Source organism: Balearica regulorum, chromosome 3, assembly GCF_011004875.1.
Source record: "Balearica regulorum gibbericeps isolate bBalReg1 chromosome 3, bBalReg1.pri, whole genome shotgun sequence".
In the NCBI taxonomy this organism is placed as follows: domain Eukaryota; kingdom Metazoa; phylum Chordata; class Aves; order Gruiformes; family Gruidae; genus Balearica; species Balearica regulorum.
Genome location: NC_046186.1, coordinates 67,674,900 through 67,702,311, shown reverse-complemented (window position 1 = coordinate 67,702,311; position 27,412 = coordinate 67,674,900). Strand labels below are relative to the sequence as shown.

General features: G+C 42.3%; 2 protein-coding genes across 5 annotated transcripts in view; one reads left to right on the top strand and one right to left on the bottom strand.

Moving 5' to 3' along the window:
- Nucleotides 1–26,723, top strand: part of TULP4 (TUB like protein 4) — a 161,761-nt gene extending 135,038 nt beyond the window's left edge. For all 4 annotated transcript variants that reach the window (XM_075748312.1, XM_075748314.1, XM_075748315.1 and 1 more), the window contains 8 exons: nt 2,973–3,197; nt 5,485–5,719; nt 6,217–6,361; nt 7,837–7,981; nt 8,839–8,932; nt 10,526–10,669; nt 14,784–17,365; nt 19,133–26,723. In XM_075748312.1, coding sequence (XP_075604427.1) covers nt 2,973–3,197; nt 5,485–5,719; nt 6,217–6,361; nt 7,837–7,981; nt 8,839–8,932; nt 10,526–10,669; nt 14,784–17,365; nt 19,133–19,249 — 3,687 coding nt within the window. In that variant the 3' untranslated portion in view covers nt 19,250–26,723. The remainder of the gene's footprint in view (nt 1–2,972; nt 3,198–5,484; nt 5,720–6,216; nt 6,362–7,836; nt 7,982–8,838; nt 8,933–10,525; nt 10,670–14,783; nt 17,366–19,132) is intronic.
- SERAC1 (serine active site containing 1) overlaps nt 1–27,412 on the bottom strand; it is a 379,919-nt gene that overhangs the window by 183,363 nt on the left and 169,144 nt on the right. The window lies entirely within an intron of this gene.

The window sequence follows — 27,412 nt, the reverse complement described above, 5'->3', positions numbered from 1 at the left end:
AGCCTGTAATGACAGAATAATTTTCCCTGAACTTCATCCTAAATCTTAGCCCTTCACCATAAATGAAGTGTTGCTGGATATTAGGATTGAGGAGTACCGAGGGACTGACCATTCCATAAACAAGGTGTGTCTGGTGAATCAGTAAGCAAAGACAAACCGGTATGCTACAAGTGCTCTTCCATGAGATTGAAAATATTAAGACTAAAACATGTGAGGTGTGTGGGGAGACTAAATGTGCCACTGTAGGAGTAGAAATGTCGTGATTTACAAACAGTACCACGCTTGTAGGTATTGCATGTGTGCGCCCGTGTATTTAAACATGCACCCACTCACATATTGTTCACATAAAAATACATAAACAGAAGATAAGGGAATCAGACATTCAGAAGTTTGGAAGATGGCTGAACTATGATTGCCCGCTGGGAAACTGTGGTGAAATCATGCAGTGAGGCAATGCCTTTTGACTTCTGACTTTCTACTCTTCCCCAGCTCCACAGTGCTGTGTTGCCAGAGGTCCCACCCAGCATTTCAAAGCTTCTGGAAAACCTTTTCCTTGGGAATATGTTTAAGATTGCAAAGGTTCTTGCACTGGTGCTATCTGCATCTCAGCTGTTCTCTGCAGGCAGCAGTAACCTGAGGAGAGAAGTGGTTTCATTTGATGCTGTTTGGATGAACAGGAGCCTGTCTGGGTGTGATATATTGGGTTATAATAGCTGCAGTACTAGACTTTGTGGTAGGGCTGTCTAGGTGTGCTGTGTTGGATTACGATAGATGGGATATTAGATTTCTCTTCTGGCATTAAACTCTATCCAATAAATAAACATTTGTGTCTAAGTCACATACTTGTTTGTTCCTTCACCGTATTTATAGGTAAGCTTCAGCTGATGCAAGGTGAACAGAAGGATGTGGTTTGGATCCCACGGTAACACTCAGGTAGATAGTTCTGCCCATGCTGGCTTTCAGCCCTTGGGGAAATCAGGACGGCTTCTACTGGTGCCTTTCATTGGGTAGATGTGGCAGGTACCTAACTTGCGTCAGTGCCTTTTCAATCGCATTTAGTTTGCAAGCAGCTTGAACTGCCTCCTTACTGCCAGTGTGAGGGCTGAGCCACACTCTCCAATCAGTAAGGGATACTTGATGTGATCTCTCATCAAATTTAAAGCGCTGTCCCACAGATTAGGGTTATGAAATGCCGTGTAATAATTATTGATGGTACACAAAGGATTTCTCAATTCTTTTGAAGTTCTCCACTACAAAATGCCTTTAGCAATTACTGTGAAAATCACAAGGTCACATGTTGCTGCTTTCTGTTTGCATATCAGTCAGCCTGAAGGTTTGTGCTTCAATGGAAGTGTGTGTGTATGTGTGGTGTTGCCTAGATGTAATGAAAATTAAGCCTCTTCATCCCTCCCACTTTAAAACCAATATTTTCTTTGAAATTTAAATCTAGGATAAGATGACATAGCAGGGAGGATCTTTTCTCAGAAAAAGCTGTTTCATCCAACCCTTTATCTTGATGATAGACATTGATACAGTGCTGTGCACCTGCATTTTGCTTTATATCATTCACATAAAAACATCTTGTCCCAGCTTCTCACCTTTAAGCATATTGAATTTGTAACTGAAGGGAAAGCATTTTTCCCCAGGCTGGATTAGTAATTTCTAGGCTGATTGAACCCAGGTATCTGGGTACCATATTACTAGAGAGGACTGGATAAAAGTTACTACTGATGGCGCCTTGATTCTTATCTTCTGTATAGTTAATTCTTGTTTGCTGCATCTTGTGAAGAGCAAAGATATTCCAAAGAGACCCTGACCTTTCAGTAAATACAGTTCATAATTTAGATGAAAAACATGTTCACTTAAACTTTGGAGGGTCACAGATTATGAAAAGAAGGGAGCCCTTCACAGGAAGGAGTAAACCTTTTGCAGTTCACTGATTACAGCCTGCTGCACAGTATTCTTCATGGAGCAATAGTTTTTTCCTTTCTCTGTGTTGTTTATTTGTATAGAGATAGCAGGTATGGGATTGAAATTCCATACAGTATGTGTACATGTGCAAATTCAGATGTTTTGTAACAGATAAAGCAAGAGATGACAGGTGGATACAGCTCACGCTCATGAAGAGCAAAAGTAATAGTGATAGGGCTATAAGAGGTCACAGCTGACTCGTGCTTTACATGAAAAAGATGGAGTTTAGGAAGAAAGTTTAGAGAGCTCCTTGCAAGCACAACTCAGTATTCTGACATGAACTCTTAATGTTCATGCAGCAGGGAATAATGTCCAAAGCAGCGTTTGAGTTGTTTATTGTTATTCTGCTCTGCATTCTGACACTTAGTACCAGTCGCCCCTGGCTCTTTCTGGTTTTACTGTCGTGATTTTAGACATTTCTGAGTGTAGACAAGCAGAAGACAAAAGGCCATTCTCCATTTTGTTCCTGGTGCTCTTTCACAGTTCACTTCCTCTGGGAATCAGCCAAAAGAGACACTGTGCAGCAGAAGACTCAGTGCAAGACCAGAAACCCAACTGGATTTTGTCCACTAGTTTACTAAGTGTCTCTGGGCATATAACATAACTTTTCAGTTTTAAAATGTGAGCTGTTACCAGTGGATGAGAATTGATTAGATGACTGAAGAAATCATCTGGTTAGGGCATCAAAAGATCCTGCTTTTTAACACTGTGTGACTGTGTCACTTATCCTATCTAGGTAATGAATTTGGTAGACAATTCCTTGTGTGAAGAGCTTTAAGCCTTGTGAGTAAAAAGCACTGTATAGACATCAACCACTGTTACCTGTAATTTCAGATATTTACATTCTCCTGCTTTTTTGTGGCAAATAGTGTGCACTTTTAAGTTTCAGGAAGACGTAGGGTAACATGATCAGTGCTGAATTCACGTGATCACTTGCTGTGCAACTATCTTGGAGAAGGTGTATGCTCTGTTAAAGTTATACCCTTTTCCTCTCCACGCAGCGTCCCATCATCTCTATCTGTTGGGGTCACAGGGATTCACGCCTTCTGATGGCTTCCGGACCTGCATTATACGTTGTCAGAGTTGAGCACAGAGTCTCCAGTCTGCAGCTGCTGTGCCAGCAGACCATCGCTAGCTGTCTGCGGGATGACAAGGATATCAACAAATTGACCCTGCCCCCTCGGCTCTGCTCGTACCTCACCACTGCCTTTATACCAACAATCAAGGTAAAATGAAAGAAACGTGGGGGGGGGTGTGGGGGTGTGGAAGAGGAAAGGGTTGCTCGATTTCCACAGCCCCCCATGGTGCTCCTAAATGACAATGGATAAATGTTAAGATGTCATGTTTATCATAATTATCATTTTAAAAGCTTGATTAAGGGTCATTCCTGTCCTCTTAAAGAGCCCACTGATCCATTTGGTGCCTATTAAAATCTGAAAAAAAGGTTCCCACATTCTGATCTGCATTATTCCACGGGGATGGCCTTTCCAAGGACATCCTAAAGGTAAAATATTCTGGTGATGGACAAAGGCTTCTGAAGAAGCTCACACTGATGGTAATACTGTGTCACGGTTATAGGAGAGATTCACAGTGGTAAAACTATTGCCTCCCTTCTTGTTACATGAGTCCTTATATTGCCAGGAAAGTTATACTGAAGACCTGTGGCTGCCCAGGTTTTTCTACTGACAGTGAGTTCTGCTAACCTTACTGCTCCAACAGTGCTATGGAAAAACAAGCCAGATACTACGCTTTTTCCTGTGCCACTAGCAGAGCCATCTGCTCAAACCCTTTGTTTCATGGTTTTGCCCTCAGTCACATCTCAGGATTTCTGAACTCTTTATCACAGCCTATAAACTAGAGCATTAACTGGTAAATGCCCTACATTCAAACATACATTTTTGTGTTACATATTTTGTGCGTGTGTGTGTTACAGCATTTTCTCGAGCCAGTTTTAGGTCCCTGTTAAAACAATGCAGAGCTAGAATAACTAGTTTGAAATCAGTGGAGTTGGCCCAGCTTCAATGAGAACAAATTATGCCTATAAAATAATGCTTCAGCTCAGTTCCATTTGGGTACTGCTAATCAGGGCAATTTGTGTGACTGTGCAACATTTTACTTGCTAGAGAAGAATAAATGCCTTGCTGTAACCGTAACTCCTCGATCTTCAATGCAGAGATGCATTGGAGATGCAGAGCATCCAACAGACCAGTCGTTCTCAGTTCGTTCTAGCATGCGTACTTCTCCCCAAGATGCTTTCCATGTTGTTCCAGAGCCACCCCTGCAGCTCTCTAGAGCATCAGTGACGCTTGGCTGTTAGGGAAGAAATGGGAGGGGAGGGAATGGGGTGAAGGCAGCAGCTGGTTGTAGGAAAGCTGGGAGCCATGACTGGGATCAGAGGGGCAGAGACAGTACAGAACGTCATTGCCAGCAATCCTTCTCTCAGTTTCTCGAGGGGATGCCGGGGTGGGGAGCAGTTGCGGGGCTGCCTAGCTGAGTGGCTGAAGCAGGGTTCCCAGAAGCCACATGCCCCTGCTGTTTCTGGAGTCTGGAGTTCTGGTGTTTCTGGAGCCGCCTCAGCACTGCTGTATGCTTTACCCTGGCTCTTCCCCAGCCACCTACTCCCACCTGTGTGGTCAGCCAGGCCTCCAGTGCCTGGCAAGGCACCCTCTTCCCTGCATACATTCCTCTTCCCCCTCCAGCTTGAGGACTACATTGTAGATCACTCAGCCCATATCCATCTTGCTAGGTTAAGGAGGCTCCTTTTTCCCCCTATTTTTTTCCTTGTACTTTCATTTTGAAAGAAACTGTGTTGACTTATACCCATTAGTAGTATTTGTGTCATACAGGCTTATATTGTCCTAGACAAAAGCAGTCCCAACTGTTTTAGGACTGAGCTTTTCATGGATTAATACAACGTGCTGGCAAGCAGGGCAAAGTAACCTATCCTGAGCTTTGTACTCATATTTCTACACATTGCACGTAAATAGGCCCTCAGCAAAGATGGGTCGTGTGCTTGGAAGCGATAGAAGAAGTACAAGCTTCTTCCAGAGCTGACAGCATTGTAGCATAGTGGCATAGCATGTACCAATACTAACCAGGAATGGGAACCTGAGTGGCCAAGTTCACGTGGAGGGCCAGCAAGAGACAAAATACTCTAAGATTTAGACTTGACCACATTACGCAAGTTAAAAGAGAAGTTTTTGATAGAACTGGGACTTGAATACAGGTTTGTTGTCTAATTAAGTGCTCTGATCACAGGTCCAACCTTCCTCTTTGGTGTAACTAGTTTTAGTTTTCTGTTTACAGCTGCTTTTGACCTAAATAAATAACACACAGCCACTCTGTCTTGCATGTGCGTCCTGCATAACTTACACAGTTACCTGTACTAATCTTGACCTGCCATGTTAGAGCTGGGTTCAAATTCAGTTAGTTGTGTTGGGGTTAAGTCACCACAGAAAAAAAAATCCAATAACCTATAGGAAACTTTTTCTTTCCTTCCTTCATTTAATTAAGCCTCCTATCCCAGACCCAAACAATATGAGAGATTTTGTCAGCTACCCAACAGCTGGTAATGAACGGCTTCACTGCACAATGAAGCGAACAGAAGATGACCCAGAGGTTGGTGGTCCATGTTACACTCTGTACCTGGAATACCTTGGGGGACTGGTGCCTATCCTGAAAGGACGTCGTATCAGCAAGTTGCGTCCAGAGTTTGTCATCATGGATCCTAAAACAGATGGAAAAGCAGGTAGAATTGAATTGTTGCTCTGTATAAAAACTGATTTAGAAAGATTGTAGATATTATATCCTGAAGAGTTAAACAAAATCTATATATGCAACATGGAAGTTGGCATCTGCTTTTTTTTTCTGATGTGAAAAAAATCTTTAGTCTGACCTAGGCTCAAGCTTCTGAAATTATACCATGCTGTGTTCTGTTTTACAAAAGGGAACTTCTTGTATTTTGAATAGTGGGGAATAGATTGCTAATTAGCAGGAAATACTCTTTAGTCTCAATTTTTAAGTCAGTTGAATACTACTCACCCCTCTGAATCATGTTCACTTGAGTTTGAACCATTGGAAATTCGGAGTTTATACTAGGCAGGGTGAAGAATGGTTAATAATCTCAGCATAGTTTTATCTCCACTGCTGCCTGTGGATGGGATTTATGCTGATGATGACTGATAGTTGTAATTTATATCAGTTTTCTGAAGCAGTACTTACATTTTCTGGGGCCTGTCTTGATAGATGAAATCTATGGAAACAGCTTGATTTCCACTGTGATTGACAGCTGCAACTGCTCGGACTCCAGTGATATCGAACTGAGTGATGACTGGGCAGCAAAGAAATCTCCCAAAATCAGTCGAGCTAGCAAATCACCCAAACTCCCCAGGTAATCATTTCTTGGATGTTTCTTCTTCTTCTTCCCCAGGTTTTCTTCTTGTCTTTTTTCTTGTCTTTTTTTTTTTTAAACACTGTCTTGACACCTCATAAAACTAAAAGCAAACTCCTTTGGGCAGATAGGATTCTTCTGGAGGAGTGGGGTCCTCTGCAGTGTGCCATTCTGGAGTGATCTGAGACATTGGTGTTGAGGTGGATTTTGGGGAAGGTGCTGGGGCAAAAGGTGATGGGAAACAATAGAGCACCGTTTTTCCCCGAGCAGTCTCAAAGAATGATTTTATAAACTCTCCCGTCACTGCCTCTGCCACATATAAACTCTTGCCACTGTGGAATATATTTTGTCCTTCAGATGATCTGTGTTTTTACCTCCTCTGTGCTTAGGGTCCCTGGTCTAGTTAAAGCCGTTATTTCCTCAGGGGTATTTTCAAGTTCATAAGTCCATGCATAGGTGGCACTGCTGCTGTGGTGACTTTGCAAGGGAGCCTCAACAAACAGATCCCCCTAAACACAGGGTTGACAGGCTTCTGTAACGATATGCAAAATACCCTTCTGAGGTATTCATCTCGTTGCTTTCCTGCCAGGTCTTCATTATATTCATTATGTATGTAGACAGAACCCTCCACCTGCACAGAGCCTCACTGGTGTCTGTGATGCCCCTCATAGGCACTAACATCTGTCTGCCAGCTTCATGTTACAGAATTGATGCCCCGATGCCTTCTAGCTCCAGCTGACACTTTTCCAAAGAACTTATATTATGAGCTTGTCCTAGTATGAGGCAAAGCAAACACATGCTTTTATATGTAAACATAATGTGTGAAATACTGAAGTTTTAGTGTAGTAGTACTTGACAAAAGAAGCGTCAGTTCCTGAGCCTAAAACTGAAATGGCTCAGGAAAAACAACTGTCTTGCATCCTTCCTTTTCTAAGAGCGTACTTTTGAAATTTAACTTTTGTTCGTTACTTTTTCTACCAAGAGAGCTTTTTCAGGTGCTTGATCTCTTATTCCTGACCCCCTTCGTATAGTAGGAGGTAGGAATAACTTTTGTCTTAGTGTAAGAGCACTGATGAAGTTTGTGGAGCCTTGGTTTGCTGTACTGATGTGGAGATCTGCCAGCTGTGATGTCCTGTTTCCATTTCTTGAGGCTTTGCTCAAAGTCTTCATAGGTGAAATAGCTCAGCCCTACAGCTTTTTATGGATTAGTGGAGGATATATTGTATCTGGCAGAACTGCTGTAAGCTTTGTTAAATGAATCAGAAAGCAACCAGTCTGAGTTACTGCGAGTGTGTCAGGCCTTATATATCTTTAAATTTAACCCATAACTCTCCATTCTCTAGACTCTACAGTCTTCATTAGTCACTTAGAGGATACCATACCAGTTGTCTTCATTACATCTTTACATTGAAAGATGTGAATTTTGTGCATTTTTGTATGCCTGTTGATTAATCTAATTATTTCTTTATATGCAGAATCAATATAGAAGCTCGCAAATCTCCAAAGATGTCACGAGCTGCACAGGAGATCTCAAGATCGCCAAGGTTACCAATAAGGAAACCTTCTATTGGTTCGCCAAGCCTAACCCGAAGAGAGTTTCCTTTAGAAGATATTACTCAGGTATTGTGCACATTGATACCAGACCTAAGTCCAGATGCATCTCCTTCCAGAGGCAACAAGTTGTGATATAGATCCAATGATTATGCATAAAAAAATTTATTTTAATTACAGTAACCACATGAAACAAGTAGAGAATTGCATCTTCCAGGTGTGAAAGTGTCAATGGAATATTAGGCGTCGTTTGATAAATCCTGGCACCACTAACTTCTGTCAATGTGAATCCATGTGAGAGGCTTTATTCTAGGTGATGTGTTGGCTGTTTGAAAGTGTACATGAAAATGCTTCAGCAGTTTCTCAGAGCTGTCTTAATGCCACCAGCATTATGACAGCATAACACTTGGCCTTTGAGAAAATCGCTTGGTCTTTCAAGCCCATAATTTGATCACCATGGAAGCGGTGGTTTGGAGCTGCTTTGGAAGCTCCGGGAAAAATATGCTTGTCTTTATGAGTAATTATTTCTGTCTTATTTATTGTTCTATGAAGTGATTCGTAACCAAAGGGCAGCATGTACTACTTTCTGAAATACAGAATAGCCATGCTCTTGTTGTGCAGGAGAAGCAAGCATCTGAAAACAGACCCAATTCCCACTATGCAGCCATCATGTTGTTCAGTTCTTCAGCAGCTTTAATCAGCTGCTGGATACATCATTTCTGATGGTGTTCAGATATCAAAATGAGACTTCTTAATGGCTGGGTATAACAGTTGCTACATAGGCACATTAGGCTGTTTCAATAACATAAAAACAAGAGAAGCTGAAATTGTATTATCACTTGCAATAGCTTGATTGCTCTGCAGTTTTTTATTAGAGCTTCAAACAGATTTTATTAGGTGAAAATGATCTTGTTTTTGCTTTGCAGCACAACTACCTTGCTCAGGTCACATCTAATATCTGGGGAACCAAATTTAAAATTGTGGGTTTGGCTGCTTTCCTACCAACTAACCTTGGTGCAGGTAAAAGTAAATTCTATTGATTTTTTTCTATGTCAAACTATTTCTAAAAAACAACAAACTTATGCGATGTGATTCCTTTTAAGTGATCAAAAGTCTTTTTTGACAAAACATTTATTTTCTGTGGACAGTAGGAATTAGATTTTACAAAATTCACTGTAACTAAAAGATATTAAAATCTATAAATACAATAATGAGAAGATCAATAAAATGTCAAAAGTCTCAGTTGTAGTAAAAAGATTAACAGTCAAGCCCAGACCTTTATTTTTCACAGTTTATTTGAACAAAACCCAAATTAATAAAGAAAATTTTTGCAAGAAGACTATAAAAATCACAGGGTTTAAGTTACTGTAATAGAAATATTTTTAAGACTTAGATTTTTATAGTCATTTGGCCACTAATTATACCAAAATAATGCTAAAAAAGTTCTTACAGCATCATGCTCAAGATTCTTCAAGTCAGTGCATAGCTTTATCATATGGTTCTCTTGCTGGAGCATCAGTAAATTGGTAGCCTTTGTTAAAAGTAGCAGTTGTCTTGTCTCCTGACCTTTTTCTGGGTAGGTCAATTCTCCCTGTATATTCCTGTTGAAAGGACGAAGGCTAAGTAAAGAGCAGGGCACCGCCTAGCAGAACTGAGCGCTGAATTGAAATATTAACACAAAGTGTAAGAGGTTTTTTACGAGCTCTTTGGAAAACTTATTTTTTTCCTGTGTTGCATTAGATAGTTAGGTAAGGACTACATAATGATGCCCTGGATGCAGAATTAGTTAAATAGATCTCTTTTGTGGTTATATTGATCAGTCTAAGACAAGAAATGGAGTACCAGCTACTGGAGAGAGGACTTTCTCTGGCCCAGCCTCCAGGCAAAGGTTGTCCTCTCAGTATGTTGTCACCCTGGGGACAACCAGCGCTGCTACTACAGGGCAATGGTGCCTTCAACTTAATAAAGTGTTATGGAAACCCTCAGGTTTATTCCAGCCACTTTTTTCTTCCCAAGTAATTTATGACTTTCTGACATCTGCATTTGCAGTGATTGTCAGTGACAGATATGTAGAGAAGGATATAACTGTAGATTAAGTATGTAGAGATACTTCCTTCAGATGTTCTCCCAGTCTCCGATGGTTTGAGTCCCAGGGACTTCCTGAGCCTGGAGGGGTTTCTTTGTATGTAGTAACCCTCAACAGATTTCCTTCCTGAGAGCTTTCCACTTTTCCCCTAAACTCATGTAAGTCAGTAGCATCCTGTGGTGAAGAGTTCCAGAAGTAGAATGGAAAAATTATTTTCCTTCCATAAAAATACATGTGAATACAAGGTGAACTAATTAATTATTTCTACAGATTATTTAACTACAGAGATGCTGCTTCTATTTAAAGAGAAATAGCTGAAAGTAACAATCTCTTTCATCCTGGTTATGCAAAGTGTTACATAGTGATTTGGCTAAGAATGGCCCATATATGCATTTGTTCATTAATACATTAAATAAAAATAGTCATAGCCCTTCTGTCTGCTTTGAATTGATTCTTTCTTAGCTTTAGATGCTCTTTGTGTAACAGATTTATTTATTTATTTATTTATTTTTATACTCTTTCTCCAGTAATATATAAAACCAGTTTGCTGCATCTTCAGCCCAGGCAGATGACAATATATCTCCCAGAAGTGCGAAAGATTTCAATGGACTACATTAACCTGCCTGTCTTTAATCCAAATGTTTTCAGCGAAGACGAAGATGATTTACCAGGTAAGGAGGAGCTGGAGGTCTGCCATGTTATGGGTTAAGCTAGCTGGAGGACGGATCACTTGTGTCACTAACCCCCTCTGGTGAACACAAATCAGAATCCCTTAGTCCGATGGAGTCCTGTAGAACTGAATTAGAATAAGGCTAATATGTATAGTGGACATTGTTTTCTAAAATACGTGGAAAATAATCCACATAGAACTGCTAAGTTTCAAGTTCATTGGAAAATTAATCTTCTATTTAGTTCGCTAAGAATTCTCTGTAGACCGAAGCCTTGCATTCTGCATCTTTGTAGGACAGAATTGTAATGTGTTGGAAGCCCAAATGGGTCGTTCTTGTGACATGATGGCAGCAAAGGACAGTTTGCTGTTAGGAGCTTGTGTTGGAGGGCAGGTTCCCATAAAACTCAGTCACCCTTTCAGAAGTGTTAAATGTCCATTTGGATTTTTATCAATATCAAGTCTTACAGAGAGGCTAAAAGAGTAAAGTAGTCTATAAACAAGGAGGATCAGGAGGAATTTCTCATTTCACTGAGATGTAAGGCAGCAACAGATTCAAGCACTGCAGGGAAGTCTTGGGTGGAGGTGATGTGACTGTGGCAGGTAAGAGGACTGGAAGTACTCAGGACCTCCTCCAATCAAAAAAAAAAAAAAATCATCATGCCAATAAAATTATCAAATAATAGACAAGAAGATAAATTAATACATTTTCAGAATTTTCACATCAGTGAAGGATTCCTTTTGCCAGGTCACGGGTTTTTGGAACTACAGGTGTGACCATCTTGCCCATACCCTTTTAAGAGGAAGGAGCGTGAGTGCTGCAAAGCAGTTAAAGGTTTGTGCTAGAGTCTATTGAAATAAATGGAAATACTCCCATTATTTCAGACCAAGATTTTGACTGCTGAAAGCACCAAAGCTTGTGTCTGACCCAAGCATCAGAGTAGTCCTCTGGACTTCTAAAGAAATACCTGTGTGCTTAAAATGAAGCTCATTCTTTAGTGATTTGGGGCTTGCCTTGCCTAATTTATGTCTACATAATATTCAGCTGTAGGATCTGAAGAAAATAATAGACACATCAATGATTGTATACATATTATGTATAGGAAGCACTCAACATTTTCTGTTATGAAACATGGTCCAAGCTGACAGAAAATAATACAAAAATAAAATAGGAAAAAAAAAGTTAATATAATCCCTTCCTGAAAATTGTATTAGATCTGCAATACCAATTCCTTTTATATTATTAAAAGAGCTGAAATGGTAGTCAGAATTGCAGGTTGGTGAACACCATATAAATATAGGGAAAACTCTCTACGTATTGTTACAGAGTTCTGTTACAGCTCTTTGAGAGAGCTAGTAAAAGAATTGTACTGCCCTGTCTTCCATAACAGCCTTCCTCTTTTTGTCCACTTTTTTCTTTCTAGTTTCTTCTGAAAATTCATTTCTGGCTTAGCAAATGGAGGCTACTTCAAAAACACTTTGGGGGATATCCTTTCTTAAAGCCTGCATATAAAGGAAAAATACTGCAGTGTAAATGATTGCATGATAGATTTAAAAAACAGTAGAAAGCTGCTCTTGGGCAGTGGAATGTTAATAGTGAAGTACTCTTGGGACAGGTGCTTTTTAATGTAGTCAGTAAAGATTCGGAAAGGTGAATGGACAGTGAATTGATTTAACTTGCAAATGATACAAACAAATCAATTGAAAAAACATTGGAAAAATGAAAATAAAACCATTGGATTTAAACACTTTGAGATATTAAGCAACACCATGACAAATGAGATTTTATTTGATAAGGCACTTAATACGCACAACAGCAGCATTCTGGGTTGCTCAAGCCAAGCTAACAATTAAACCTCAAGGTCTGGAGGATAAATTGCTGACCTGCAGGCATTAGGATGAAAGTGTGGCCTGCCACCCAAGCACAGAACCACGCTGCCTTAGGGGCAGTTAAGTTTAGCTATCGGCCTTCTTCTAAAGGAACAAACAGAACTACCATAAAAACTTCCCAGCATAGTCACAAACCTATCTGTACACCTACTGCATTCATGACTGATGCTGATAAAAGCCTAATGCTATGGAAAATGTAATCATAGGTAGATGACTTGCATTTTGATTAGAAATTAATTAGGAACTTGGCAGCGGCTGGAGGAATCCTGACTCATGCATGTCTTGTATGATCTGGTCTTGCAAATCGCAGTTGTCCCCAGAATTTAGCACACTTAAATGATCCTGGATACTATTTCAGGATCATTCTAGTCTTTTTCCTGCTGTAAACCTACTGATGCAAATTGCTTATTGTTTTCTGTGGGTTTTATACAGGAAAACTAATAAAGAATCTGCAAGATTCTTGTCTTCTTTTTTGTTTATATAGTATTTACTCTTTTCCCTCATTATTATGTTCCTTCTTGTCTTGACTTCTGCACCTGTACTTGGTTCCAGTGTCCTCATTTCCCTGCCTTGCTCCAGCTTTTCAGTGGTAGTTCCTGTTGGAATCACTCTCACCACTTTCTGCAATAGGAATTGCAAGCAATTGGAGCAAGCTCCATGCTCCTGCTCAAAATCACCAGAATTGCTTCTAGCCTCACTGTCCTTTGTTCACCACCCTGTATGGGGAATTTTTCCTATATTCATTTGCTTCTTTTCACTTTTCTGGTTCCAACCTGTCCAAACATTGATGCTGAAGTTGCCCTGATGACAGCACTCACTTCTTGAATCTTTCTGGCTTCAACTATTTCCTCACATCTTTTCCTTGCAAACATTCTTTGAAGAACTTTTGTAAGTTTTACCTGTATTTCATTCCATCGTATTCTGCTTTCTCTGTTTCCTCTTCCTTCTTTTTTGTGTTATTGGTTGCTTTGTCACCCGCTATACTCAAGGGCTAATATTACTTCCCTTTTCCCAACTGTTTTCTGTATTCTCCTGTTTTCCAAAGCTCATTGAGTCTGGGTACATTATACTAGATAGTTATATGGTGCCTTCAGTGCAGGTCTTCCACTTTCTTTTTCTTTTCTTCCATTGTTTTTTAATTTATTTTTTTTAATTACAATAGTCATCAAACATTTAACTCAAAGCTCTTATAATTGCCATCAGATCAGGGCAGGCTTGAGGAGCATCATTCCATCTTCCTTCTTGAAGCTTGGTCCAACATGGCACAATGACACCTGACTAGCTCTAAAGGGAGTCAGCCCAGGCTAGCGGGGATACTTTTGTGCCTCACCATCAGGTAGCAGCAGCCCTTGAGGAAGTCAGGAAGCCATGTTAGTGGTCCTAGTACTAGGGGTAAAGAGGTGGCAGCAGCCACGGGTCTGTGAGTGGATTTTCTCTTCTACTGTTTGTTGATTTATTTATTACCCCCCCAAAATTCCCTGAAAACTAAAGCAACTCCTGATTCAGCAAAACTTTTCTCAATTTGAGTAGGAGTAGTTAAAATTGGCTGATGAGTGAATAGTAATTCATATACATCAGGTAAATGCTTCACTCTGTGGAAGTCCATGGGAATCATAGCGTAGGCTGAAAGCAAGCTCTGAACTTTACATCCAAAGCATCACTCCCAAGAATTTACTTTAAAGTTGATCAACAGCTGTTACAAATAGATATTGTGCAATGGGAATCAGTGGAGACAGGCTGGCTTACTTGTTCAAAGGTCTGATCCATTGATTTGGGGATCTGACAGCAGTCCATACAAACGTGGCAGTCCTTAAGCAAGTATGTAAAGATAGTAGGTATTTTAAAAAGTCAAAAGTAAAGTGGAAAGACAAAGTGCAAAAGACGTGCAGTGTTTTTTTCTTCCAACTAGCTTTAAAAACAACTTCCCCCAGTTTCTGAATTGTCAACTCTGCCATGAAATTTTCCCATTAAACATTTTTTAGCGACTTGCATGTCTTCCACAAACGCTGAAGAAAACCTGTGAAATGCTGCTTCAGGAAAATTCCTTATTTTAGTGCCTGTTACCCAACCTTCTGCCTGACCGCTGCAGTCAGCAAAGGCTCACGGCCCCTCGCGCCTTTGAGCCAGCAGCCCCACAGCACAGGCCTCGTCACCACTGTCACGTGTGAGGGGTCCCTGGGGCAGAGGAGGCCGGGGAAGTGGGTGACAGTCTGTGTTGTTTGTTGCAGTGCCTGGTGCCCCCGGAGCCCCTGCCAGCAGCCCGCCGTGCACCGTCAACATCCCCATCGCCCCCATCCACAGCTCGGCCCAGGCCATGTCACCCACGCAGAGCATCGGCCTGGTCCAGTCGCTGCTGGCCAATCAGAACGTGCAGCTGGACGTACTGGCCAATCCGCCGGCAGAAGCAGGGGGTGAGGGGGCGGGACCCTTTCCAGGGGCTCCGGGCCGCTTTCCTGGCCCTGGGGCGGGGGCGCTGGCTGGGGGGGAGCTGGGCCGCCCCGCCCCCGTGCCCCCCATCCTTGCCCCGCCACCCCCTGCGCCCCCCGCCATTGCCCTGGCCGACCTGCGGGACCACGGTGACCGCGAGCACGAGCCCCCGCCAAAGGCCAAGGCCCCGAGGCCAGGGCCGCAGCTGGTGGAAGGGGATGCCGCCGTCTTTGGGGCCACCCAGGAGCTACAGCTGAACAAGATGAATCCCCCGCCGCCCTACCCCGGCACCATCCCTGCCGCACCAACCACCGCCCCACCACCCCCGCCCGGACCCCCACAGCCGCCCCTTGACCTCTGCCTGAAAAAGGGGGAGTTCTCCCTCTACCCAGCGGGGCACTACCAGACACCCCTGGGGTACGAGCGGATAACAACATTTGACAGTAGTGGGAACGTGGAGGAGGTATGCCGGCCTCGCACCAGGATGCTCTGCGCCCAGAGCACTTACACCCTGCCGGGGCCTGGCAGCTCTGCCACCTTGCGCATCACCGCCGCTGAGAAGAAGATGCAGCAGCCCTGTGCCAGCGCCACCCTGAACCGGCTCACGGTCCCCCGTTACTCCATCCCAACTGGGGACCCGCCACCCTACCCTGACATTGCCAGCCAGCTGTCCCAGGGCAGAAGCATCGGGCAGAGGCTGGACAGCAGTATCATTCATGCAACTCTGCGGAGGAACAGCAGAGAGGCAGCCCTGAAAATGGCTCAGCTGGTGGACAGTCAGAGAGCCACCTTGCAACTTCCCCCGAAAGCCAAGAGCAGTGTTGTGACGGCACAGTACCAGCAGAGAGTACCCACCGCCTTGTACACCTGCAGCCAATGCAGCAGCGGTGGCGGCAGCAGCACGACTGCTGGTGGTGTGGGCAACATCACTAGTGCCAACCCTAGTAGCAGCACTTCCAGTATTGGTGGGATGAGACCTGATCTGAGCACGGGGAGTGGCTCCCAGCACAGCTCTGTCATCGCTCACTCTGTCAGTACTTCACCTCTGACCTCCCAGTCCTCCTACAGCTTGCTGAGCCCTCCTGACAACTCCCGTGACCGAGCGGATTATATCAACTCTGCTTTCACAGAGGATGAGGCCCTTTCTCAGCACTGCCCAGTGGAGAAACCAATACGACACGTACCCATGTCCTTGACAGAGGCTGCCCTCGGTGTAAAACGGCCGCCACCATACCAGTGGGACCCTATGGTGAGCGAAGAGATATGGGTTCCTCAGGAAAGGACATCTCAGAACTCAGTGCCCAACCCTCTAAAACCTACTCCTCTCATCATTGGTCAAGCTCAACATCTGGATATGTCTCGAGTGCCGTTTGTTTCCCCCAAGTCTCCAACCAGTCCCACTGCCACTTTCCAGACAAGTTACGGGGTTGGAGTACCTTACCCAGGAGGCTACAGTGCCGCTCCCCTTCAGGGAATGCAACCCCCCTGCTCCCCCAAAGAAGCTCTGGCCCCAACGCAGTTTGCACAGCAGGAGCCCACGGTTGTGCTTCAGCCAGGTTATCCATCCAACCTCTCCTATTGCCCCTTGCCACCCATGTACCCAGGAAGTAGCGCCTGCTCCAGTTTACAGCTGCCACCGATCGCCTTGCACCCGTGGAGCTCCTACAGCGCCTGCCCACCCATACAGAACCCCCAGGGCACGTTGCCCCCCAAGCCTCTCCTCATGGTGGAGAAGCCGGTGATGTCTCCCCCACCGGCAGAGCTGCAGGGCCACGTGGGCACAGAGGTAATGGTGGAGACAGCGGACACCTTCCAGGAGGTGCTCTCCTTGACGGAAAGCCCCGTTCCTCAAAGGACGGACAAATTCGGCAAGAAGAGCCGGAAGCGCCTGGACAGTCGAGCTGAGGAAGGAAACGTGCAGGCGATCACTGAGGGCAAGGTCAAAAAGGAGGCAAGGACGCTGACCGACTTCAATTCGTTAATATCCAGCCCTCGGCTGGGGAGGGAGAAAAAGAAAGTCAAAAGCCAGAAAGACCAGCTGAAGTCCAAGAAGCTAAACAAGACTAACGAGTTTCAGGACAGTTCAGAGAGTGAGCCAGAGCTTTTTATCAGTGGGGATGAACTGATGAACCAGAGCCAGGGCAGCAAAAAGGGTTGGAAAACCAAAAGGAGTTTGAGGACAGCCAGTGAGCTGGATGAATTCAAGTGCCGGAAGGCCAGTGAGAAGGAGGACGGGAGGCTGGGGAGCCAGGGCTTTGTGTACGTGATGGCCAACAAGCAGCCGCTGTGGAACGAGGCGACGCAAGTCTACCAGCTGGACTTTGGAGGCCGAGTGACGCAGGAGTCAGCAAAAAACTTCCAGATTGAGCTGGAAGGACGACAGGTAGGAGAGGACGGCACATGCGGGTGCGGGTGGGGAACAGGAGGTGGGAAAGCTATGCCAGAAATAAGCTCTGCCTCTCATGCAGCAGAGTGCTTCCCACTTGTGTTAGCTGCTCTATGAAAAAAAGCTTTGCCACGTGGTTGATAAAAACTAGCCATCAAAGGTATAGACTCAGAATGGAGGGCGAAGTTCAGTTGTAAAATAAATGTACAAAGTATGTTTGGCCTTACTCCAGTCGGACACGGGAATAAATGCCTCCTTTAGTCTCACAGACTCTCACTGATAAAGGTAGATGGGTTTTGTAATGAACACAGCAGATCTCCCCAGTGGTAGCTGCATTTGCCATTGGTGGTTGTGGACGGCAGCTAGCTGAATGGCCACTGCTCCCTTCTTGCAATGCTCACAAAGGTCAGCCAGTCAGCAGATAACTAAGGCAGAGACGATGGACGGGCAGTTAGGTTCCCTCCATGCCAAAATTTCCCCTCATGAGTTACCAGGCCTCAGGGGCTGGTTCTTAATGCTAGAGGAGGGAGGCACTGACCCTCCCCAGAACAAAGCGCTCCTGGGCCACTTCTGAACCGCCTGTGGATAGAGGGATCTGTGGATAGTTCGGAATATCAGAATGTTTAATTTTAGGCTCTCTTACCTTGGCCTGAGTGGGATGTTACTATACCACACCCAGGCTATTAAGTGATACCAATCAGGACACTGGACTGAGATTCAGGAGACAGATATTTATTTCCTTGTCCAGTTGTCCCATCTCTGTAAGTCACGTTTGATTTCTTAAAAATATCGAGGCTCTCAACTCCTCTGATCTAACTTGGGAGTTAGATGTCTTAAATATCCAACATGCATGACCAGTGGTAGTCTCTTGGTTTTGTTTGTCTGTAACGACAGCTCATTACAAAGGCAGTGATCAAAGCCATTTATATCCCTTTCTTCTTCAGTTAAATGGCTGTGGGTATGTGCCCATGGACAGCTGTGCAAAATCACCTGGTCGTAGGTTTTCATGGTGGGGGAACAAAGCCTGACTTGGCTTGCACAAACAGCCTCCATTCTAGCTCAAGCATCTTTACTATAGAGCAAATATGACCTGGGCTTCTGATGAAGCGAATGAAAAAGCAGTAGTAATAGGCCAAACTTCACATATTCGCTGTGGAAGAACAACGAACAACCTGACTAGCCTTGCTTTACATTTCAAACAGCTCCCACTGCCCCTTTGCTAATTCATTCTTGGTGTAATTATGTGCTAGTGAAGTTTATGCAAAGGAAAACAGAACTGCCAGGAACATACCGCTTACTGGCTATGAAGTGCTATAATCAGGAGATCGCTTGTTCCCCTTCCCTGAAAGCTCCTTTCTTTGAAAACAAAATCTGATGATAGGATCTCTCCAAGGGGGAGAATGGTATTTTCCTGCAGGTAGCATGACACTGGTGTAACCCACATCTGCTGAAGTAAGTGGTGACAATCTACTTAACACCAATGCTGTATACAGTCTAGCATGTTTGAAAGATGAATTTACTCTACAGAGTCAAGTATTGCAGTCAAATACTCTATACAGACTAGTAGTTCAGTGCTCTTACTTTTCTTTGGCGTCGTGCCCCATTCTGTGAGTAGCCCCATTCATATTAGCTCAGGAGGTGAGGTGTTCTTACAAACGAGCAAAACCATTTTGCTTTTATTCTTCTTTGGTTCTTTTCTGTGGTTCACTTTTTTTTGACCTTGTTATCTTTTTCCTTCCCTTCTCCTCTTTCCCCGCTTCCCAGGTGATGCAGTTTGGAAGGATTGATGGCAATGCTTACATTTTGGACTTTCAGTATCCATTTTCTGCAGTGCAAGCCTTTGCTGTTGCTCTGGCTAATGTGACTCAACGCCTCAAATGAACAAGCAGAGACTGGAGAGAGGAGAATATTAACCTTCTCATAACCGGAAAATGTCAGGGCAGCCTGCTTTTGGTGTGCAGAGGTGCCTGGGAGCGAAGGTGGCAGTAAAACTGGAAAAGTCTCTCTTGGTGCCCAACAGAAGGGCATTAACTCTAATCAGTCGTGGGGTGGAGGGTGGGGGGCTGTTTTCCGTTTTGTTTGTTTGTTTGTTTTCAGGTTTTTTTTTTTCTTTCTTTTTAAGCATTGTGCTGGGTCTCAGAAAGAGCAAAGGGTTGAGAGCCATTCAGTGTTACGTGGAGAAGTGTGGCTTTTGGCTTGTTGTGGTGGTTCTGCCGTGTTTGCTACAGTAGCTGATGTAAGCTCATAGGGGGATTAAAAAAGACTGCTCTTTTTGATAGACTGCCTTATATCATGCTGTTCTTTTTAAAACAGGGAACATAACTTTTTTTCTGGTCCAGTTTGTACTACTACTACTACCACAACTACAACATCAGTGATAGCAGCAAAAAAAGAAAAAAAAGAAGCTATAATACTTGAAGATATGTGTTTCTTCTCTGATCTCTGATAATAACCCAGCACCACAAGTTCCAAGGAGGCTTATGTAGGTCAATGTTTAATTTATAAATAATGATGTATTATTCAGAAGAGAAACAATTGTTACCAATGGGTGGTTTAAAAACCCACTGTATGTCTGCTTGTTTTGTGTGGTGTTATTGGGGATAAACATCTTTCAGTAGGTGACAGAAGATAGAGGAGGAAATAATTATGAGCATTGCTTCTTTTGTTATTGGGGATAAACATCTTTCAGTAGGTGACAGAAAAGAGGGGAGGAAATAATCATGAGTGTTGCTTCTTTGCTCATAATGATCAGCAGTATTCTCCGATTTAGCCTGTAGTTGGGAGAGGGACAGTGCGACCAGATGTACCTCTGAGGCCATGCCTGTACATGCTTCTCATTTAAATGCGTTAACACTTTATAAACAAAGTCTTTCAAGCAAATGAGAAGGTATTCAGTCTTCTTAGCAATCATTATGAACCAGGTTCTACAACAGTCTATCAGTGCTTGAATTAGGAAGAAGACAGAAGTGTAGCAAGTCATTACAAGAAGCAATTTCATTGGGAAAGCAATTTTGCTATAGCAACATCATGGCTGGCTGGAGAACAAGTAAGTTGAAAGAGGAAGGAAAAATTGGACAGAATCATCCCTTTTATCACCTTGCCACTTGAGTAGTCTGTGTGACTGTGGTTTGAGAATGTAATGCTCCAGATAAGAGCAGGAAGCCAAAGTTTACATGCAGTGTTTTAGAGGAAAGCTTAATAACCATAGCATGACTCTCTGTCTGCACTTCTTTCTGGTGGACCTGCAGACCTGTTGAGCATTTCAGAAGGGTTGCTTGCACAGAAGAGTTTCTGTGTTGTCCGTGTGCTGTGCACATACTTATTTGCTTTCTCTCTTTCCTCCTTGCCTGCATTTTGCTACAGAACATGTTTTTATATGGAAGTAGTTTCCCCAGTAATACACAAAACCCACAACTATTCACGTAATTACTTGCACATAAGATTACAAAACATAACTGCATATTTCCTTCAGAAATTACTTTTTTGAAATGAAAGGCGCACTGAGTAAGATATGTTAGCTGAAGTGTCAATGACTGCTTTGTCTTTGTCTTTTATCCACAGTTTAACTTCTTACTTGAAAAACTCAGTATAACTTAAGATGAATAGGTGTGATTTTCTCTCTTTGCTTTTCTTAAATCCCAATGGTAGGGCAGATGCGTGTTGCATTTAATTCGTTCTAGAGGAATATATTGCATAAGACAAGGCCCTGCTGTAGCAGAAGTTACCAACATGCAGTGAGCTTGTAACTTCTGCTCTTCTGAGGCTTCTAGAGCTGTATGGCACAGAGGGAATAGTACCAGTCAGAGAAGAGTTTCAGAGAGTTGCTGAGAGAGATGACGAGGTAGGTCATCCACAGGTAATGTCCTGCAGGGTGAGTCCAGGAAGAATCACCTGCAAGATGGTTTCCTTGGAGAGAGGAAGCAGAGGTAGGAAGGAAGGAAGAGGGAAGTAAATGGTACCGTGCCTGTATTATCCCAGATCTCAGCAGCTTCTGCTTGCGTGTGGGAGTGGTCAGGCACAACATTCCCCTTGGCATCTAGCAGACTGCTGTTTGTTTTAATTAATCAGTTGTTGAATTTCCATCAGTTGTCTGGACCAATTTGTATTCTTTCTCATATGCATGATTTATTCAGCAGTTGGAGTGCCTGTACGCATAGTGTGCGTGGAACAGAGGATCCAAAATGCATTTGGTTCTTTTCCTTTTAAAATCAATGGAAATGTTTCCCTTGGATTTTTGTGGAGGAAGCACTATTAAGCCCTTTGTCTATATTGTTATACACTGTACAAACAGTAGGTTGAATGCTCAGTCCACTGATTCCAATACACAAGGAGGAAAGTTGGCTGCTGAGAGTCCTCACCTGCCCTAAAGTCTGTGCTAACCAGTCATACCTGAATTAGAGTATCACAGGCACACACTGACCACTGTAAGAGGAGAAACATACCCTTGCTTGCTTGCTGAGGGAAGGGTTGCTCAGTCATGTGTTAGATACCTTCAGCTGGAAGGAACATCACCTCTAGTTCTAAGCCAAAATTCTTAATACGTGGAAACAACAGGAATGTTTTTTTCTGAGCAAAATCTAATCTAAATAGAAGGACTTCTGTGTGCAGGTTTTTTAACCTTCCAGGGAACAGTATTCCTCTTCACTTGGTTCATTGCCAAATTTTTCCAATTATCAGCAGTTTTATGGAGATGGAGAACCAAAAAATGAAACCCGATACAACAAGTAGCAGAGTTAGTAATTTGATTTCATTGGCCCAAGTCATGATTGCATCCTTCTGATGGCACTTACAAAGAGCCTTGGCATAGAAGTGACCTGTTTTCTGCCCCAGCAAAGCACAAGGAATAACTATCAAAAATTAGGAAAATAAATTCAATTTCCAACATCCTTTCCATTTACTTGTCAGAAAATGCTATGGGATAAGATAACCTTTTATCTTTTTGAAAATGATTTAACAGAGCCCTTTAATTGAGGATTTTAATGGCATAGAGAATACCTAGATTAGAGAAAATACTCTGAAATATATAGAATTTCACTGAAAGGAGTAGGAATTATGTAAATGTCTGAGTGTGCAACTGGATCCTAAACTACAGAAAGAACAAGTGAAAGTGACAGTTCTTTTATTTTTCATTGAGGTACAATATAGGAAACAGCTTTAAAACCCCGCCCCCCCCCCCCCCCCAAATCACTTAAATCCTGAAGATTCAGCCAAAAGATAGGTGTTACATTTTGTATTTCATTAGTAAAACCCAGATTTTCTGTAGATAACTGAGTTCTTCTAGGAAGAATGTAGCAAAGTGTTCAGAAATAACTAGTTCTTTTATACATGCAGTAATTTCCAGTTATTAAATATGTTTTCTCCAAAGCTTTTTTTTTTTTTAGTTGTGCAATAATTGTGACAGTCTAGGGGGGGTTATGGGGTTTTTGTTGTTTTGTGGGGTTTTTTTGAGGGAGTTTTGAGTGTTTTTTTAAAGATAATTTAATGCAGATTTCCTGTTAATGTCCAAAAGACAAATTATTTATCTTGCATAATGTAATAAGTGGTTTAGGGAATATTTTATTACTATGTATCAGTGAGTTATACACACTTATTTATATTTAGAGCATCTTTGTAAGTAATTGTTTGCTAGCAGTACATTTTGCTGCAAGAAGTTAAAAATGCATATAGGAAGACCTGTTTTTGCTGGATAGTATGCAAAATCCATAATGCAGGCAGGCAAAAAAAAGTTTTTTGGCAGCTGAACGCAGTGAGTTTGCTATGGAGGACTGTGTAGACTAGAAAGAGTGTAGATGACTTCTTTGGGACCTACAGAAATGTGTCCTTCTCCACTCTTTTCCTCCTGTGTTTCAAACTATGTATTTCAGTTGGGAGTGGTTTTAAAAATACAAGGCTTGATTTTCTTTCCACCTTCTTAGTACATTGCTTTTACTTGACATACAAAATAAGGTGGGTTACATGGTAAAAGAAGGTATAATGATACAAGCTCAGTTTGTAAGAAGCGCATTGCGTAATTTAGTAGGGTTTGGCAATGGCATCATTCAGTGCTATGCAGAGATAGGCAAACTAGCTTGGAATAAGCTAGCTGAGGCACAAGAAATAGCGTAGCAGTAAATTTGCCTCTGCTCAGACTAATGACACTCCTTCTTCAGCTGGGCTCAGCTGATTCCAGCACAGCCATAGTGCTTCTGATATCTGAGCTAGCGCTGCACAGAGCTGATGGAGCTGATCCCTGACGCTGCCTGCAGCAGCTTTGCCTCTTCAAGACGCTCCGTCAGAGACCTGGTGGAGCAGCGCCCTCCCAGTCCTCCTCCTAGGTCTGCTCCAACAGCAGTGTGGGGCTGCCGCAGGGTTTGGGCTGCAGCAGCTTTGGGCAGAGAAGGCCCCGATGCCAGCTGGTAGCCATGGTGGCCATTTGAAGTCAGAATCTCCTCCACTGGAGTTGCAAAGGGATGCAACAGAGGACCTGATTGTTTTGAAAAAATATGGCTGATATCCTCAAAATATAGCTCCTAACAGAGTTAAAAATTTATACTTAAAATCTGGTATGAAGTGCACCATGCATGGAGTGGCAAATTTTAGCTTGACACAGAATATCATGTTTCTGCAACACCTTAAGAAACTATGAGGAGGGGAGTGATAGAGGGAAAAAAGGAATTATCATGTTAATAATTTTGCACTCAGTTCCAGAGGTAGCAGTAACATGTGCCATGGGCTGCCTGAATATTGGTTGTATGACAGTAAATCTGTACACAGGTTCATCTCAGTTAGATAAACTTTCTGTGATGCAACCACAAGTAAAACAGTTCCACATTTCTCTCTCCAGTTTTATTCTGTTGTTTTTATGAAGATGCATGAAGATGTACAGGTGTCAGACAAAGATATCTGACTTTGCTGAAGCCTTGAGCCTAGACTTCCTGTAGGTCCAGGCTTTCCTTGATGTGTCTCTCAGAAATTCCAAACAGATTTCAGAGCTTGCCTGATTGTTGCCTCAGACAATTTCTGCTCATTTGCTTTTTGCAGCCTGGCATGTGTCATCCTCTGTTATCCTGGTGCCCTGTTACCTGTCAGAAACAGTTTAAATCCTGATATGAAGACAGCAACACGTGCAAAAACTGATTTGATTGAGAAAAAGGGGAGAGAAGACAGAGTAAGTTTTCACTAGCGTTTAAGAGTGCATTTCCCAGAGCAACAGTTCAGAAACTGCACATTTCTGCAGAGCCCAAACCATTCCAGACCAGTAAATCTGACTTGGAGATTGGTAACAGATGAGTCACATGCGTGACATGCTGACAGAAGGCCAACTTCTAGCCTCGCTATATGGTTATACCAAGATACGTAAGAGAGTAGAATCCATCCCAAAATGTACTTTCCCATTACTGTGTGATTATGAAGTAAGAATGACTGATACGACCCATATGTCCACTTAAGACAATTGTAAAGCATTAGCCAGCAACTATATCGACAGTTCTGTATAACCCCCCTGAAGAATGCTAGAAGTAAAATCCTGGCCACAGAGTAGTCATTCACATTTTTGCCTTTTATTTCTGTTTCTAGGATTCCATCACAGGCGAGCAAGCTGTTTATGTTATTTAGAGATTGGCGTAATAGTTTTCCCAGTGTAAGAGAGCAAATCTTACACTGCTGACAAAAATGGAAACATTCTGGTAGACAAATTTTTTCATTTTCAAATCCCTTCACCTTCAAGGCAAGCACAATCCTCCATCAGCAAATACCAATGTAGAGTCCTGCTACCCTCAGGAGTAGTCTGCAGGTAGGCACCACAGGTCTTCTTTGTAGGATTGGAATTTACATACACCATTCCTGAGGAGTAAGATTGATTACTACTTGTGAACACAGGGCTATGTGAATTATTCTATCTTTGTATTTAATTTATTTAATTTTCTTCTTTAAAATTCCTGCAGAGATGTTTTAAGATTAAAAGACTCAGCTTTGCATGTTGCGTGATATCTCTGAAGACGTATCAGGAGGTAATTTCTTTGGGCAGTTTGATTGTTGCTGCATCCAGAAAATTAAGTTTTTAAGACAAAAACAATTAACCGATTAAAAGAATGAAATAGGATTCAGTGAAGCAATTCGTGCTAAGAAAATTAAAAACTTCACCCTTCAACTTTTGATTTTGCAAATGAATCTATAATGAGAAATTTGTGCTTCAAGGCAAATTGATTGTTGCGGAGCACTATGCAAGTGCACAGGTTTGCTGACCCAGAGCTGACTGCAGGATCAAAACAACGTGATTTTGTGAGACTTAAATAAATGAAAACAGCCTATCCAGAGCGTTCAATGAAAAAATTAGATGGTATGATGTTAAAGCCTGCCACTTTATCCTTAATCCTTGTCCTCCAATTTACATTATTACAAATTTTAAAATATGAACTGATTGAGCAATTCTGAATCCTGACAAATGTTATCTATTTGTGGAATGTTTATCTTACTGGCCAAGTAGATGGTTTAAGATACGAATACGGTTAAAGTAATATTAAAAGAGAAACATTTTTGAACAGTGTGCAGACACCTGAGTTTCAAGTATTTCATTGGAATAGTGCTCAACTTGTAATTCCTACCTGTGTTGTTTCAAGCTGTTTGTTCAGAACTTTCCTAATTTTCCCTTTGTTTCTTTGGTTTGCTTGATACATGTTTTGCCTTTGGTTGCCTTTCATTTCACGATTTCACATTCGCTGCTTCTTTTTCTTTTTGTGTGTTGTGCGTTTGGGGAAGGGTATGTCTGTTCAAGATCTCGTTGTTTATTGTAGATAAAATATATGGTGTTGTGGAATAGCATGGGGATGCATTTGATTGAAAAGGCACTGTAGTGTTTCCTGAAAAAGAAGGGGAGTTGCATTTGTTTATAAATGCATTATTTTGGTACTATAACTTTGAACATGATTTTGGATTTTTTTTTTTTTTAATTTAATGAGCATATAGTCATGCAGGTGCATGCATTCTTAAGCTAGCAAGCCCAGCATGTTTTTCTTAAGGCTTTTGAAAATTTGGTACACAATTTGTGTACTTTTACATACCTATACTATTTTTTAAATATATTTTGGGGAATCTCAAGTTTTCTTTTTTTTTTCTCCTCAGTATACCATGGTTTACCTGGATTCCATTGTACTTAAAAACTACCCTGATCTGCCTCTCCTTTTATGTATCTTGTGTAATAGATTTTGCAGGAGGTGCCTAGAAAGCATTGTTGGTTTCCCTATAAAAATGTGGTTTGTCCAAATTCTTTACTGTCTACATGATTGAGAGATGGACTGATTGCCCTATTTTTCCTTGATGATTTGGAGTTGTAAGAGTTGTCCAGCTGTTGCTTAATAAAATTTTGCAGACTAGAAAATTCCTGACTTGTTTTTGTTGCATTCTGCATCTTGTCAAGCACCTTAAATACTTTTAAAGCAGATGACAAACCTGCCCTGGAACAACCTGAATAACAGATAGCCAGATGGTGTTATGCTTTCTCTTTTCAATAACTGTATCCGCAAGTTCCACTGAACCTGATGCGTGTACCAGCCTATCATACTTTGTGTCATTCATATGGGAGGATGGATGGCAAAGTTTTCATGGTAATAACGTTCCTACCTGCCTGGGTATCAGCCGAGTCTTAGGCTATTTCCCCTCTGCTTGCTTTTCTTTCTAAGGAAATTGCCTTTGGGGTTTGTGGTACTTCTCATTTTGTCATTGATATACTGGAAACTTTAACGTTTACCATGAGAGACTCCTCTGTCCTGTCATCTTCAATAACAGAATAAAATGCTATGATGGCCAGTGTTCATTCTCTGGTTTTTAACTAAAATAAGTATTCTAGGGGTTGAGGAAATTAAAAAAAAGCAGTAAAGTAGCTTACCTTGCATAATAAACATCCTAGCTGTGGCACAAATGAGGGAATCCTCATAATGGAGCCAGGTTACCGGTGGAGTTTTGCAGGGATCTGTGCTGGATCCTTACCTGTTCACCATATTCATGGGTGGCCTTGAAAAGACTTTGAGCTACAAAGTTTACTGATGATATGAAGTTATTTAAAATAGC